Below are 13,200 nucleotides of genomic sequence, written 5' to 3'. Positions count from 1 at the left end.
TTCAACATGAAGAACGGAAAGATTGAACTTATCGATAATGTAAAAGCTGACCTTCAATTCAAGGACCAGTATGGAAACGTTCCAGAAAATGTGGTATGTAGAAATTTTAAATAATATTACATATGCTGAATGATATTAAAAGTAAATAAACTTTATTATTATAACAAAAATTTTAATCAATTTTTATTATTACAACGATTTAATATATTGATTTGTACAACTTATAGGTGCTTTACTTCACGAATTATTTAAAAAAGGTTGGAAGTATGTACTACAAAAGATTTTTCGGTAAAGAGGTTGTGTTAAAGGAAACGAAATGGATGACTAAAGACAATCAGATTGACTGTGGTATTTTTGCTATGAGACACATGGAATGCTACAGAGGAGAAGAGAAGTGGTATTGTGGATTAGTGGATGAATCAAATTTTCAGAAAAAGCAGCTTACGAGCCTGAGATCGCATTATGCATTTAAGATTTTGACACACGATTTGAATGAACTAAAATCAGAGTTTTTGCAGAAAATGAATAGTTATGAAGAAACAACAAATGATAAAATCAAGAAGCAGACTGTGGACAAGGCGAAGGCACAAGCACTGAACAAGATTGATAAATGGCATAAGAGAAAATAGAATGTATTCTATTTCATCATTAGTATGTAAAACAATTTATATTTTGAATTCCGTGTTAACCGTATTGTGTGAATCATTTAGCGTGATATATTAACGGTATTTTGTAAATCGTTTAACCTGCGTATTATAAGATATTATGTTGATGTTACTTAGTTAATATGGTTCACATTAATATTTTACTAGTTACACGCTTTGTTATATGTAAAGTAAATTGCACCAGTTGGTTATTATATACATTAATCGTTTTCTACTAAGCGATTTTGTAATCGTTGACTGAATTACACTAATTGATGCATACAGTATACACATTTGATGTTAAATAAGATGAAGCTAACTACCATATTGATTAAAAAGTCCAAGGCTAAGTAACATTACATGCATTGAACATTATGTACTAAGTAAACTTAATACATAATAACATTACATACATTGAATATTGTGTATTAAGTAAACTTAATACATACTAACATTACATACATTGCATATTATGTTTTAAGCATGAATTGAACATTAAGTATTAAGCATGATGACATAATAACTGTTGGTATAAGTAAACATATGAGATGCAATAATACTCGATATAAAACATAAACACATTTGAGACTGAAAAACTTAAAACATTCAATGTAAGTAATGGTATGATCTTTAATAACACGCAGTCTAAAACATGTAAAAATTAAGGATAAAAAAACAATAAACAATCAATCTTGAGATTCACCAACTTCTTCATGTTGTTCATCCATCGAGTCATAGTCTTCATCATCTTCATCAACAAGCTTCATCTTTTGTTTACCAGCATTTCTTTTGTCACAACTTCTCCTATTATGACCAAGAATGCCACATTTTTTGCATGCCTTCTGCTTCTTACCATTTATCTCAACAGCAGGTAAGTATCTCTTGTTACTACTCTCACCTTTGTTACTTCTCTCACCTTTGTTACGCACGCCTTTTGGACCATGAACATTAGCAAGAGCAGGCCTAGGGAAACCATACAACTGCTCAATTGCAGCAAATCTAGAAGGCGCTGTATCATCATCCGGATTAAAAAATTCACTAATAAACACATCAAACTTGTCTCTTAACAGCTTAAGTTTTTCAGTATCATCCTTCAAGAAAAAGAGTGCTTTTCTAAATTTATTGAGCAGCTCTTTCTTAACCCTATAAGATGCAACAAATGGATTTAACTCATAAGCTATGGAATTGAATACTTCAGACGCTCCCTTTGACCATCTCTTCAGAATATATCGATTAGGAATAGCACGAACTTCATTTATATAATAAACAACGAAAACATGATGACACAAACGTCCTTCACGTAAAAACAACAAACACGAGCAATCACATTGAAATGTCTTCTCATTAAATTCAACCTAGAAAACAAAAATTGGAATGCAAACATTTAAAAATAATTTAAACAGCAAACATAAAAAGTTGAAAATATTGTATACTTACATGGTAATCCCACTTAGGACGTGGTTCAGGAAACTTTTCTTGAATTACACAAATTAGCTTATCTCCTTCAACTCTAGAATTTGTTTGATAGCATGAAGAGGAAGATCTGCAGATTTCATCTTGAACAAGTAAAAAAACACTAGGGGTATATATATCCCTAGCATGTTTCTCAATGCGCCGAGTTGTTGCAAGTTTAACCAATTTGTTCTCCATTTCATATTCAAGAAGACGATTAGTATGTCTTTGCCTTTCCATTGCCGCCTCAAACCTTGAATAAAAATCAACTAAAGTAGAACATCTGTTCTTGCATTTACTGAAAAATGCATTCTCACTCTCTGAAAGTGAAGAAGTTCTCATCAAAGCATTCATAGGGGTATCCATGAAGAAGCATGGTACCCACATTTCTTTAATTTTGTACATGTCATTGAACCATCTAACTTCATGCAATTTATAGTCATCAATCAATGATTTCCAACGAGTCTCAAACTTTTCAGGTGTTTGTTGCTGATTCCAGAAAATTAAATTCATACGATCCCTAAAATTAGGAGTATCATACAATTCGTGGCCAACCTAAAAAATATAAAACTAACATTAAAAAGTTGAAAAAAGGCAAGTAAAAAAAAGTAAGAAAACAAAAAGTTAAAAACATAAAACCTTATCACGCAGCTTGGAACTTATATGCCACATGCACAATCGGTGTTTTGCATGTTTAAATTTCAAATCAATAGCCTCTTTCATTGCAGAATCATGATCGGTGACAACTAATGAAGGTTCATTCCCAAAAGTTTTCAAGAAACAGTCTAGAAACCAGTTAAACGATTCAATACTTTCACCAGTAAGTAGAGCAGCACCAAAACACACAAGTTTCTTATGGTTATCAATTCCAGTAAGAGGAACAAACACCATCTTGTACCTGAAATACAATTTAACATAATTAATAATAATATTACACACATTGAATGTTAACAGAATAAATTAATAAAAACAAAAGTAAAGACTTACTTGTTTGTCTTGTAAGTTGCATCAAAAGACACGATATCATCAAACTCTTGATAATTAACTTTAGAGACATAATCATACCAGAATACTCCAAGTAAAGTACCATCATTACCACATTTATACTCGCAAGTGAAGTTTGGTAAAACTTCTTGCTTCCGAAGAAGATTCTCTATAAAAATGTGTACATCACTTTCACCTACATACCGATTCATGTCACGCCTAAAGTTTTAAAAATCAACAGAAGAAGGACCAACCAGACTAAAACCACCATTAAGATCTGAGATAATGTTATAAGCTGTAGTAGCACCAACATTAGATTTAGTATTTAAATCAAACAACATTTGCGCATCGTCTAAACCAATCCTTCTGTTTATCTTCATTTGCTGTCTATTACCTACATAAACTAACTTATGATTGTGACCTTCATAGAACGTCCATATCATCACCTTATCACCAACTAACTTACATCTAAGAGATGCAGAACAACCAGTCTTGATTGTGGAAACTTTACGAATAAGAGGTTTTTTTCCTTCTTTCTTTTCTTCCTTTTATCAGCTTTATAAAGTTCAACATTAGATTCACCATTACCATCAACATCAACTTCTGAGTCACCTTCAACATCACCTTCCACACCACCTTCAACTGAATCTTTAACAATAGGTAGATTAAAATCAACAAGAGAATCATAGGCGAGATGCCTAGAAGTACCGGATCTATTACAACAAAAAACCTTGTAAATAACAATCCCAGCTGCATTTCTATTTTGCAAAGATCTTTTAGTATCAAATCCACCAGCCTCGCCATAGGACTCATAAAACAACTGACATGCATCATACGATTGAAATAAAGTACCAATAACAGGTTTCAAATGATCAGGAACAACAGGTAAATATTCTTGTGAACCATTAACACTTTCTTTAATTATTGAAGAAATATCAAGTTGTTCAACAATTGCTCCAGAACCTAAAAATACAAAATATTGATTATGCAATTTTATTAGCAATATATTTATTATTGGTGAACAGAAACATATCATAAACCCTAAAAAACAATAAAAAAGAAAAGAAAATATATAATAATAATAAACATATGTAATGTTCATAAGAAAATCATGTATTGAAATCAGAAAAAAACAATTCACATTAAAACGTGCAGGGCATGTAATGTTTTTAGAAAAATATTTATCATTGATGAACAGAAACATTACATAAACCATAAAATAAAAAGAAACAGCAGACAATAGATAATAATATTCATCATATGTAATATTCATAAGAAAATAAAGTATTAAAAGCAGGAAAAACAAAGTCGCATTAATACATGCAACGCATGTAATGTTATTAAAAATATTCATTATTAATGCACTGAAACATAACATAAACCCTAAGATAGAAGCAAACAACAGAAAACAGATAACAGATAGTAATATTGATCATACGTAAAGAAAATTAAAAAATAATGAATGTAAATCAGAAAACACGTACATTCAGCATCAGACTGTGCAGAATCGAAACCAGATGAAGCAGCGACAGAAGTAGAACCTTCAACACGAGAGGTAGAATCTGAAGCACAAATAGAACTTGAAGCCATCGCAAACCTTGATTACACATAAAAAGTAAAAACGTATCAGATACGAACGATATAGAACTAAATTGAGCAAAAAAAAACGAATCAGATGAACATATAAACCGTAACTCAAACGTTTATGATGAAGACAAAATCACTGAAAAATTGTACGAAGAATCGTAATTGAATATTGACGAAGAGAGAACGAAACCCTAATTCAATGATGATCGACGAAAAAACAAAATCAATTATATCAGTTAATAAAAGGAAAAAAGGAAAAAAAAAAGAATTACGAAATTATGAAAAAAATAAAAGTAGTTATGAAATGACGAAATTACCCTTTCAATACAAATAAAGGATACGGCCAGGAAGCTGGAACAAGAAGAGGAGGTGGAATATTACGGGCTGTTGGATCAAAAATCAAGGGTGAGATCATGAGCTTCCCCCTTCCCCCCCTAAAAATCACTTCCCTCTTGATTATATCCGTGTGTATATATACATATATATATATATATACATATATATATATATATATATATATATATATATATATATATATATATATATATATATATATATATAATCTTTTTCTTTTTATTTGTATATCGTTTAAAAACAATAGTTTTCTTAAATTTAGAATCAAACTCCATAAAAGAGACATTGGTTTGTGTCCTCTTATAAAATTTATAACCAAGTTCTCTGGCTGCAACCACCAAGTCCTCTTATAATTTATAAATTTAAAATCAAACACCATAAAATAAAATTTAAAACATTATTTTATTCACCAAATGCATATATTTAATCATCAGGTATTATGGTATGACATTGTGATGTCCTCATATTTAGATTTTCTTAGGTACACATCTGATCAGGAAATCTCTACACGTGATACCTCGATTAGACTCCAGTAAAACGAAGCCATGCTCACTGGTTTGTTAATAACTGAAAAGAAAAAAGAAAAATCACTGGTTTATCAAATGCGTACATATGCAATTGCAATTGATAAACACATACATAAAGCATTTTTAAATTTCATGTTTATATCTATCCATACTACATATAAAGCATTTTTAAATTTCTATTCAAAATGAAATACTAATCTAGTGCTCTTAAGTAAGATACATTGCACATAAAAGAGAGTACATATAATCAACCTGGATAATTTACTACAAAAGCAAGTGTTGTACAACAAAGCACATATAATCAACCCATAAATATGTCATCTAAACACTTTCCAAATTGACCATAAAAGCATTGTGCTTTGACATTAGGTAGTACTGAACAAATACAAAAAACTAAAACCATCAAAACAGCACCTTTCATGAGGAATGTCATTAACGTTCAATTCTAAGTTTTGCTGAAGCAGATCCACATACAACAGGCAGCCGCATCAAATCTTCACGTATCATTAGTTCTTCATCAACAGAAATACTAGCATCAAGCTCGATCGGCGACTTTGCCATGACGAGTTTTACAATTTCCAACTCAACAGCTGCGTTTGTTGGAAATAGGAGGTTATGTATATTATTTGTGGAAGAGTGGATTGATGATTTTTAGAAGTTAGATTGATCTTGAAAGCTTTTCTTTTATTGCTTATTGCTTGCTTTGCTTTGTTGCTTAATTACAAATGAGAGGTGAATCCATCTATTTATACTACACCATGGACTAGTCTAGAATACTTCATCATCTAATATCTAGATATTTCCTAAGTATTCTCATGATAATTCTAGACTTAGATATTTTACAAGATTATTCTACACACATTCTACACACTTTCACTACTACATATTACAAGAAGTTTCTACATAATGGGCTATAATCTTGATCCAAAATATTTGTATACTTGCAAGCCCAAATCCAAAACAAATAGCCCACAATCAAGTTTAGTTTCCAACAGCCCCCCTTAAACTTGATTTCGTCACTCCGAGCATATTCCGTAATCTCTGAAAAGTCTCGTGTTTTAAAGGCTTTGTGAAAATATCAGCAACTTGGTCGAATGACTTCGTGTACTTTATCTGCACCTCTTTATTTGTAACACACTCCCTGATGAAATGGTATTTCGTATCGATGTGCTTGCTTCGATCATGGAAGACTGGATTCTTTGCTAGAGCAATCGCAGACTTGTTATCCACATATATCTCCGTAGCTTCCTTTTGAAAAAACTTAAGCTCATTTAGTAACTTCCTGAGCCATATTGCATGACAGGTGCACGATGTTGCTGCTACAAACTCGGCTTCACACGTTGACAGAGTCACAATGGGTTGCTTCTTCGAGCTCCATGTGAACGCCGTATCTCCCATATAGAACACGAAACCACTCGTACTCTTACGATCATCTATGTCTCCAGCCCAATCACTATCACTGTATCCAACTAGCTTGAAGTGCTCAGAAGGCGAATAAAACAGGCCATAGTCAATCGTACCTTTGATGTAGCGAAGTATCCTCTTGGCCGCCTTCAAGTGATTTATTGTAGGTGCTTCCATGTATCGACTTACTAGTCCAACTCCGTAGAGAATATCTGGCCTCGTGCAGGTTAGGTACCTCAGACTTCCAACCAAACTCTTGTATTGTGTTGGGTCCACCAAGTATCCTTCATCATCTTTTGACAATTTGAGATTGCAATCCACCGGTGTATTCATTGACTTGCAGTCATTCATCTTAAACTTCTTGAGCACCTCATTCGCATAACCTTCTTGGGATATGAATATTCCTTCTTTCTTTTGTTTTACCTCGATCCCAAGATAGTAAGCCATAAGTCCAATGTCGGTCATCTCGAACTCCCGAACCATTGCTTTCTTGAACTCCACAAACATTTTGGGATTACTACCGGTGAATATCAAGTCATTCACGTATAGGCACACAATCATAACATCTCCATCATTACTAACTTTGGTGTAGAGGGCATGCTCATGGGGGCATTTCGTAAAGTCATTCTGTTGGAAATACTTGTCTATCCTGCTATTCCATGCCCGAGGCGCTTGCTTCAACCCGTATAAGGCCTTTTTCAATTTTAGCACCTTATTCTCTTGGCCTTTCACGATGTATCCCAAAGGTTGTTCTATATAGACTTCTTCTTCTAAGTGGCCATTAAGGAACGCAGATTTGACATCCATTTGATAAATCTTCCAATTATGTTGAGCCGCAAGTGAGATTATCAATCTTATAGTTTCTAGACGAGCAACGGGAGCAAATACCTCGTCATAGTCTATGCCGGCTCGTTGACTATATCCCTTCGCCACCAACCTTGCCTTATATCTTTCAACTTCACCTTTGGAATTCTTCTTGGCCTTGTACACCCATTTTACACCAATAGCCTTATGTCCCTTTGGTAGTGTGGCAAGATCCCACGTACTATTCTTCTCGATTGCTTGAATCTCTTCGTCCATAGCACGTTTCCACTTTTGGCTTTTTGCTGCATCTTCATAACTTATTGGCTCACAGTCGGCAAGAAGACAGAACAATGATAGATCCTCCATAGGCTGGGTTACCTCGTACAACTCCTCAATGCTCCTTGTGTGATGTTGTAGCCTACTTGATTCTCCTCCTGATGTTGGTGTCACTTCATTAGGTGTAGTGGTTGGAGTACGTGGAGAGTGCGGAGATGGTGTACTAGAAGATTCTTGAACTTCTATATATTCTTCGTTCCTTGCAGTACTCTCGAATGGATAAGGGAGAAAGTCGTAGTTCTCCTCTTCGGGAACATTCCAATCCCATGTTGCTTCTTCATTGAACACCACATCTCGACTTGAGATTACTTTACCGGTCTTGGGATTGTATAACTTGTAACCCTTCGAACTTGAGTCATAGCCCACGAATATGAGTTTCTCGCTTTTATCATCGAGCTTCGTCCTCTTCTGATCTGGCACATGAGCATATGCCACACTTCCGAACACTCGAAGGTGTAAGATGCCGGGCTTCCTTCCACTCCAAGCTTCAATGGGCGTTTTGTTCTTGACGCTTCTAGTGGGCGAGCGATTTGCTAGATAGATCGCACAGTCCACTGCCTCAGCCCAAAACTCCTTAGGCATCCTTTCGCTCTTTAACATACTCCGGGCCATATCAAGAATTGTCCTATTTTTTCTTTCCGCAACACCATTTTGTTGAGGTGAATATGGAAGAGTTAGAGGACGTCGTAAGCCATTGTTGTCGCAAAATTCCTTGAATTCCTTGGATGTAAACTCTCCTCCACGATCGGATCTCATCGCCTTTATGGTGAGACCACTTTGATTCTCCACAAACGCTTTAAACTTCTTGAACATTCCAAAAGCTTCCAACTTTTCTTTTAGAAAATAGACCCATGTCTTTCGACTAAAATCATCAATGAATAGAAGAAAATATCTATTTTTACCAAAAGACGGTGGGCTTATGGGTCCACACACATCCGTGTGAATAAGTTCTAGAGGTTTCTTCGCTCTACTAGAAGCTTCTGTTGGAAAACTGTTTCGGAAGTGCTTTCCTAGAAGGCATCCTTCACATATTTGATCCGGATGATTAATTGGAGGCAAACCCTTCACCATTCCTTTACTTGATAATAATTTTAACCCTTCAAAATTTAAGTGCCCGTATCTCATGTGCCAAAGCCAAGAATTATCTTTGAAACATGCTTTTAAACATCTTGGAATGTCATGTTGAATATTTAGCATGAACATCCTATTCGTTGACATTGGCACCTTAGCAATCAAACCTCCTTTTTGGTCTCTTAAAGAAAGAGTACGATTTATCATGTGAATATCATAGCCTTTCTCTAAGAGTTGTCCAATACTCAGTATATTCGTCTTCATATTAGGCACATAATACACGTTAGAGATAAATTGATGCCTTCCATTTTTCAAGCGGATGAGAATCTTACCTTTGCCTTTAACCGGGACTTTAGAGGAATCTCCGAAGGTGATATTTCCACTAATTACCTCATCTAACTCCACAAACATGTTTTTGTCACCGCACATATGGTTGCTTGCACCCGTGTCGAGATACCACAAATTTGATTCTCCGTTATCTTCACCTTTGCATGCTAGTAACAAAGTGTTTTTCATGGCTTCGGTATCTTCTTGCACTAAATTTGCTCTTTCTTGCACGTAATTGTCTGACTTCTCGCATTCCGAAGCATAATGGCCAAATTTATGACAATTATAGCATTTGGTTTGAGAATTGTCATACCTTGGCCTTCTACTTGTGTAGCCTCTCCCGCGACCTCTTGTCGGGTGAAAATTTTGACTTATTTCTTCATTTCTGTAAGAACTATAACCTCCACGTTTGATATATCCTTGTCCTCGTCCTCGGCCACGTACTTGACCACGACCTCGTTGACTCGGTTGATGAGTCTTTTCACTACTCTCTTCCTTGAAAGACAGTTTTGGTTGTAAAGCTTGCTCCAAAGGCTCCTTATTTTTCTTATTGAACCTCTCTTCATGGGCTTGTAGTGAACCCATGAGTTCATCTATAGTCATTGATTCTAGATCTTTAGATTCTTCGATGGCTACGACTATATAGTCGAATTTCGAATCTAATGATCTAAGAATCTTCTCAATGACTCTTACATCACTTAGAGTTTCACCATTCCTCTTTAATTGATTGACAATCGCCAAGACTCTTGTAAAATAATCGGAAATTGATTCTGAGTCTTTCTTATTTAAGGATTCGAACTCACCTCGTAGTGTTTGTAGTCGAACCTTTTTCACCTTTTCAACTCCCTTGTGAGAATTCTCCAAGATCTCCCATGCTTTCTTGGCGGTGGTTGCACTTGCAATTTTCTCAAAAGCTCCATCATCTACACTTTGTTGGATGATGGAAAGAGCCTTTTGATCGTTCGTCTTCATTAATTTTTTCTCCTTGCCGAGTGGACCTTTTTCTGCAGGTTCCTCATAGCCTTCCTCCACAATCTCCCATAAGTCTTGTCCACCTAGGAAGGTCTTCATTTGGATGCTCCATCGATCATAATTATCCTTTGTGAGGCGAGGAAATGTGATGACATTGTTGGCCATCATCTTGTCGAACCAAGCTCTTGATACCAATTTGTTGGAAATAGAAGGTTATGTATATTATTTGTGGAAGAGTGGATTGATGATTTTTAGAAGTTAGATTGATCTTGAAAACTTTTCTTTTATTGCTTATTGCTTGCTTTGCTTTGTTGCTTAATTACAAATGAGAGGTGAATCCATCTATTTATACTACACCATGGACTAGTCTAGAATACTTCATCATCTAATATCTAGATATTTCCTAAGTATTCTCATGATAATTCTAGACTTAGATATTTTACAAGATTATTCTACACACATTCTACACACTTTCACTACTACATATTACAAGAAGTTTCTACATAATGGGCTATAATCTTGATCCAAAATATTTGTATACTTGCAAGCCCAAATCCAAAACAAATAGCCCACAATCAAGTTTAGTTTCCAACAGCGTTAACATAATAAATCATTTCCAGTTCTTCAAGACTGTCAAAGTTGAAGCTCGGGTAATCAAAGTCGAAACATTTAACAGAAATGTGAGGAGCATCCTCCTTCTTGAAAATCTAACACAAAACATGTGAAAATTGTCAATAATGTTACAAATAAACAATCAGCATATGTAATCAATATTATTCCTTACCGTCAAATGAACTTTCTCTAAATTTGGGGCATTCTTCAGTAAACAAAGGGTAGATGAAACTTGATCATGATCCGTTAAATACATTTCCAGAATTAGATATTTAAGGTGGACTATTGGAGCCGGAAGCTTTTGGGGCATACCACCTACACACAAGTACTTTAACCGAATACCAAAAGCAATATCAGTAACTGAAATAGTCTTACATGAAATAAATTCAATCTTATGTATTACCCCCATATAACAATCCAAGATATCCAAAGTTCGAAGCAAAGGCACACACTTTATTAGATCCATACATGTAAACTTTCTTTCTCCTTCAGAGTCTTCTTGACTTATTTCCTACAGAAAAGGAAAAAAAAAGTTATTTTTATAATAATATAATAACATCTCTGAATCAAAAGAACTTCATAGGTGAGTATATGAACCCTACCAAAATGACATCCATTAGTAGCTGCAATTAGAGAGAAAACGTCGAAGTACTGTAGAAGAAACCTTAACAGCAAGTAAACTCAAAAACCTCAGCCTACTAAACCTTTTAAACGTTAATGGAAGTTCCAACCTACAATTTATGAGCTCTAGCGATTCCAATTCATGCAATGAAAAAAAAAGAACAGGGTAGCTTGTAGGGCCATATTGAAATATCAAAGATACATTTTTTCACAATCTTGTTCCTCGAAAGATAAAGTAGTATCTGATCAAACCCATAATCCATTCTAATTTCACCAACATATTCAAACTCCAGTATTGGGCCCGTGTGAAGTAACAAAACATTAAAGATTGCACTCACAATCGCATATTCCTTCAAAGGTATTACATCAGATGGTATTTCAACCATCTTATCATGGAACGCAAGTTTCGGCATAGATGTCCAACAATACCTCCATTTCTTTGACAAAATACTCGTTTTCACCGCATCTCGAATTGGGATAAGTATTAGAACATTTTCAATTATGTTTTGAGGAAGACTGCTGATTCTATCCGAATCTAGACATTGAATTTTCATCTTTATATTACTTTGACAAGGTTATCGTACTCCACAAGGCTGCAATGTAGAATGTAAAATTGTAAAGCTTTATATGCATAACACATTTAACCATTTAACCAATATAAAACATGTACATTTGCAGAACATAACACTACCAATAATTATTTGTCTAATAACATTAAATCTTTGTCCAAAATTTTTTTGGTAACCTTTTAAAACTTATAATGCAAGTATTAGACTTCAATTTATAATTGCATATATCTACATAACCCTTATTGTTGGAAGCTTTGACGAGCCCAACACACCCACTATTGAGGACCTAGGTTATACTCACTCACTACACCAACACTTTGACGTTGGTTAGCCTTTAATTATATGAATCCTTAGTGCACAATAATATTTAGGCGACAGTGTCGACCATATATCATTCAGGCGGTATAACCGACCATATATCACTTAGGCGGCAGAGCCGACCATATAATAAGAACAACACAAGTGCACTAAGAACTTAAACACAAACTAAGGCTTAACCGGGAAACTTAACAAAGAACACTTTTATTAATACAAAAATATAATTACAGTATTACTTACTTATAAGTTTTCTTTTCTCTACTTATAAGCTCTCTCTAACTCACACTCTTCTTATTTCACACCTTACTTCACACCTTACACAAATGAACCCACCACCTATATTTATACTACTCCATGGAAGTTTCTAGAAACTAGATATTTCCATGGATATATAAATATCTAGATATTTTTATATACATATAAATATCTAGATATTTCTTACACATATAAATATCTAGATTTTTCTATACATTTTATTATCTAGATATTTTTCATATACATATTAATATCTAGATATTTTACCCATATACATTTACTAATTCCGTATTATTCTAAATTTGCATTGTATTTTAACACTCCCCCTCAATGCAAATTTTCTTCCAACGATGTTTTGCAGAC

General features: G+C 34.3%; 2 protein-coding genes across 2 annotated transcripts; both read right to left on the bottom strand.

Annotated features, from left to right (window-relative positions):
* Positions 1-1,330: 1,330 nt before the first annotated feature.
* Positions 1,331-6,109, bottom strand: LOC139864291 (protein FAR1-RELATED SEQUENCE 5-like). The gene is made up of 9 exons (XM_071852868.1): positions 5,986-6,109; positions 4,985-5,051; positions 4,565-4,677; positions 3,547-4,043; positions 3,335-3,463; positions 3,084-3,232; positions 2,736-2,994; positions 2,082-2,651; positions 1,331-1,999 (listed from the first exon to the last, which is right to left on the bottom strand). Exons 1-9 carry the CDS (start codon positions 6,107-6,109, stop codon positions 1,331-1,333), a joined length of 2,577 nt encoding a protein of 858 aa, XP_071708969.1.
* Positions 6,110-11,043: 4,934 nt separating this feature from the next.
* On the bottom strand, positions 11,044-12,249 carry LOC139864289 (F-box/FBD/LRR-repeat protein At1g13570-like). The gene is made up of 3 exons (XM_071852867.1): positions 11,898-12,249; positions 11,247-11,389; positions 11,044-11,169 (listed from the first exon to the last, which is right to left on the bottom strand). Exons 1-3 carry the CDS (start codon positions 12,247-12,249, stop codon positions 11,044-11,046), a joined length of 621 nt encoding a protein of 206 aa, XP_071708968.1.
* Between the last annotated feature and the right edge of the window lie 951 nt (positions 12,250-13,200).

Source organism: Rutidosis leptorrhynchoides, chromosome 8 (assembly GCF_046630445.1).
Source record: "Rutidosis leptorrhynchoides isolate AG116_Rl617_1_P2 chromosome 8, CSIRO_AGI_Rlap_v1, whole genome shotgun sequence".
Lineage (NCBI taxonomy): Eukaryota > Viridiplantae > Streptophyta > Magnoliopsida > Asterales > Asteraceae > Rutidosis > Rutidosis leptorrhynchoides.
The sequence above is the reverse complement of the archived record's forward strand: the minus strand, read 5'-3'. Positions and strand labels throughout refer to the sequence as shown.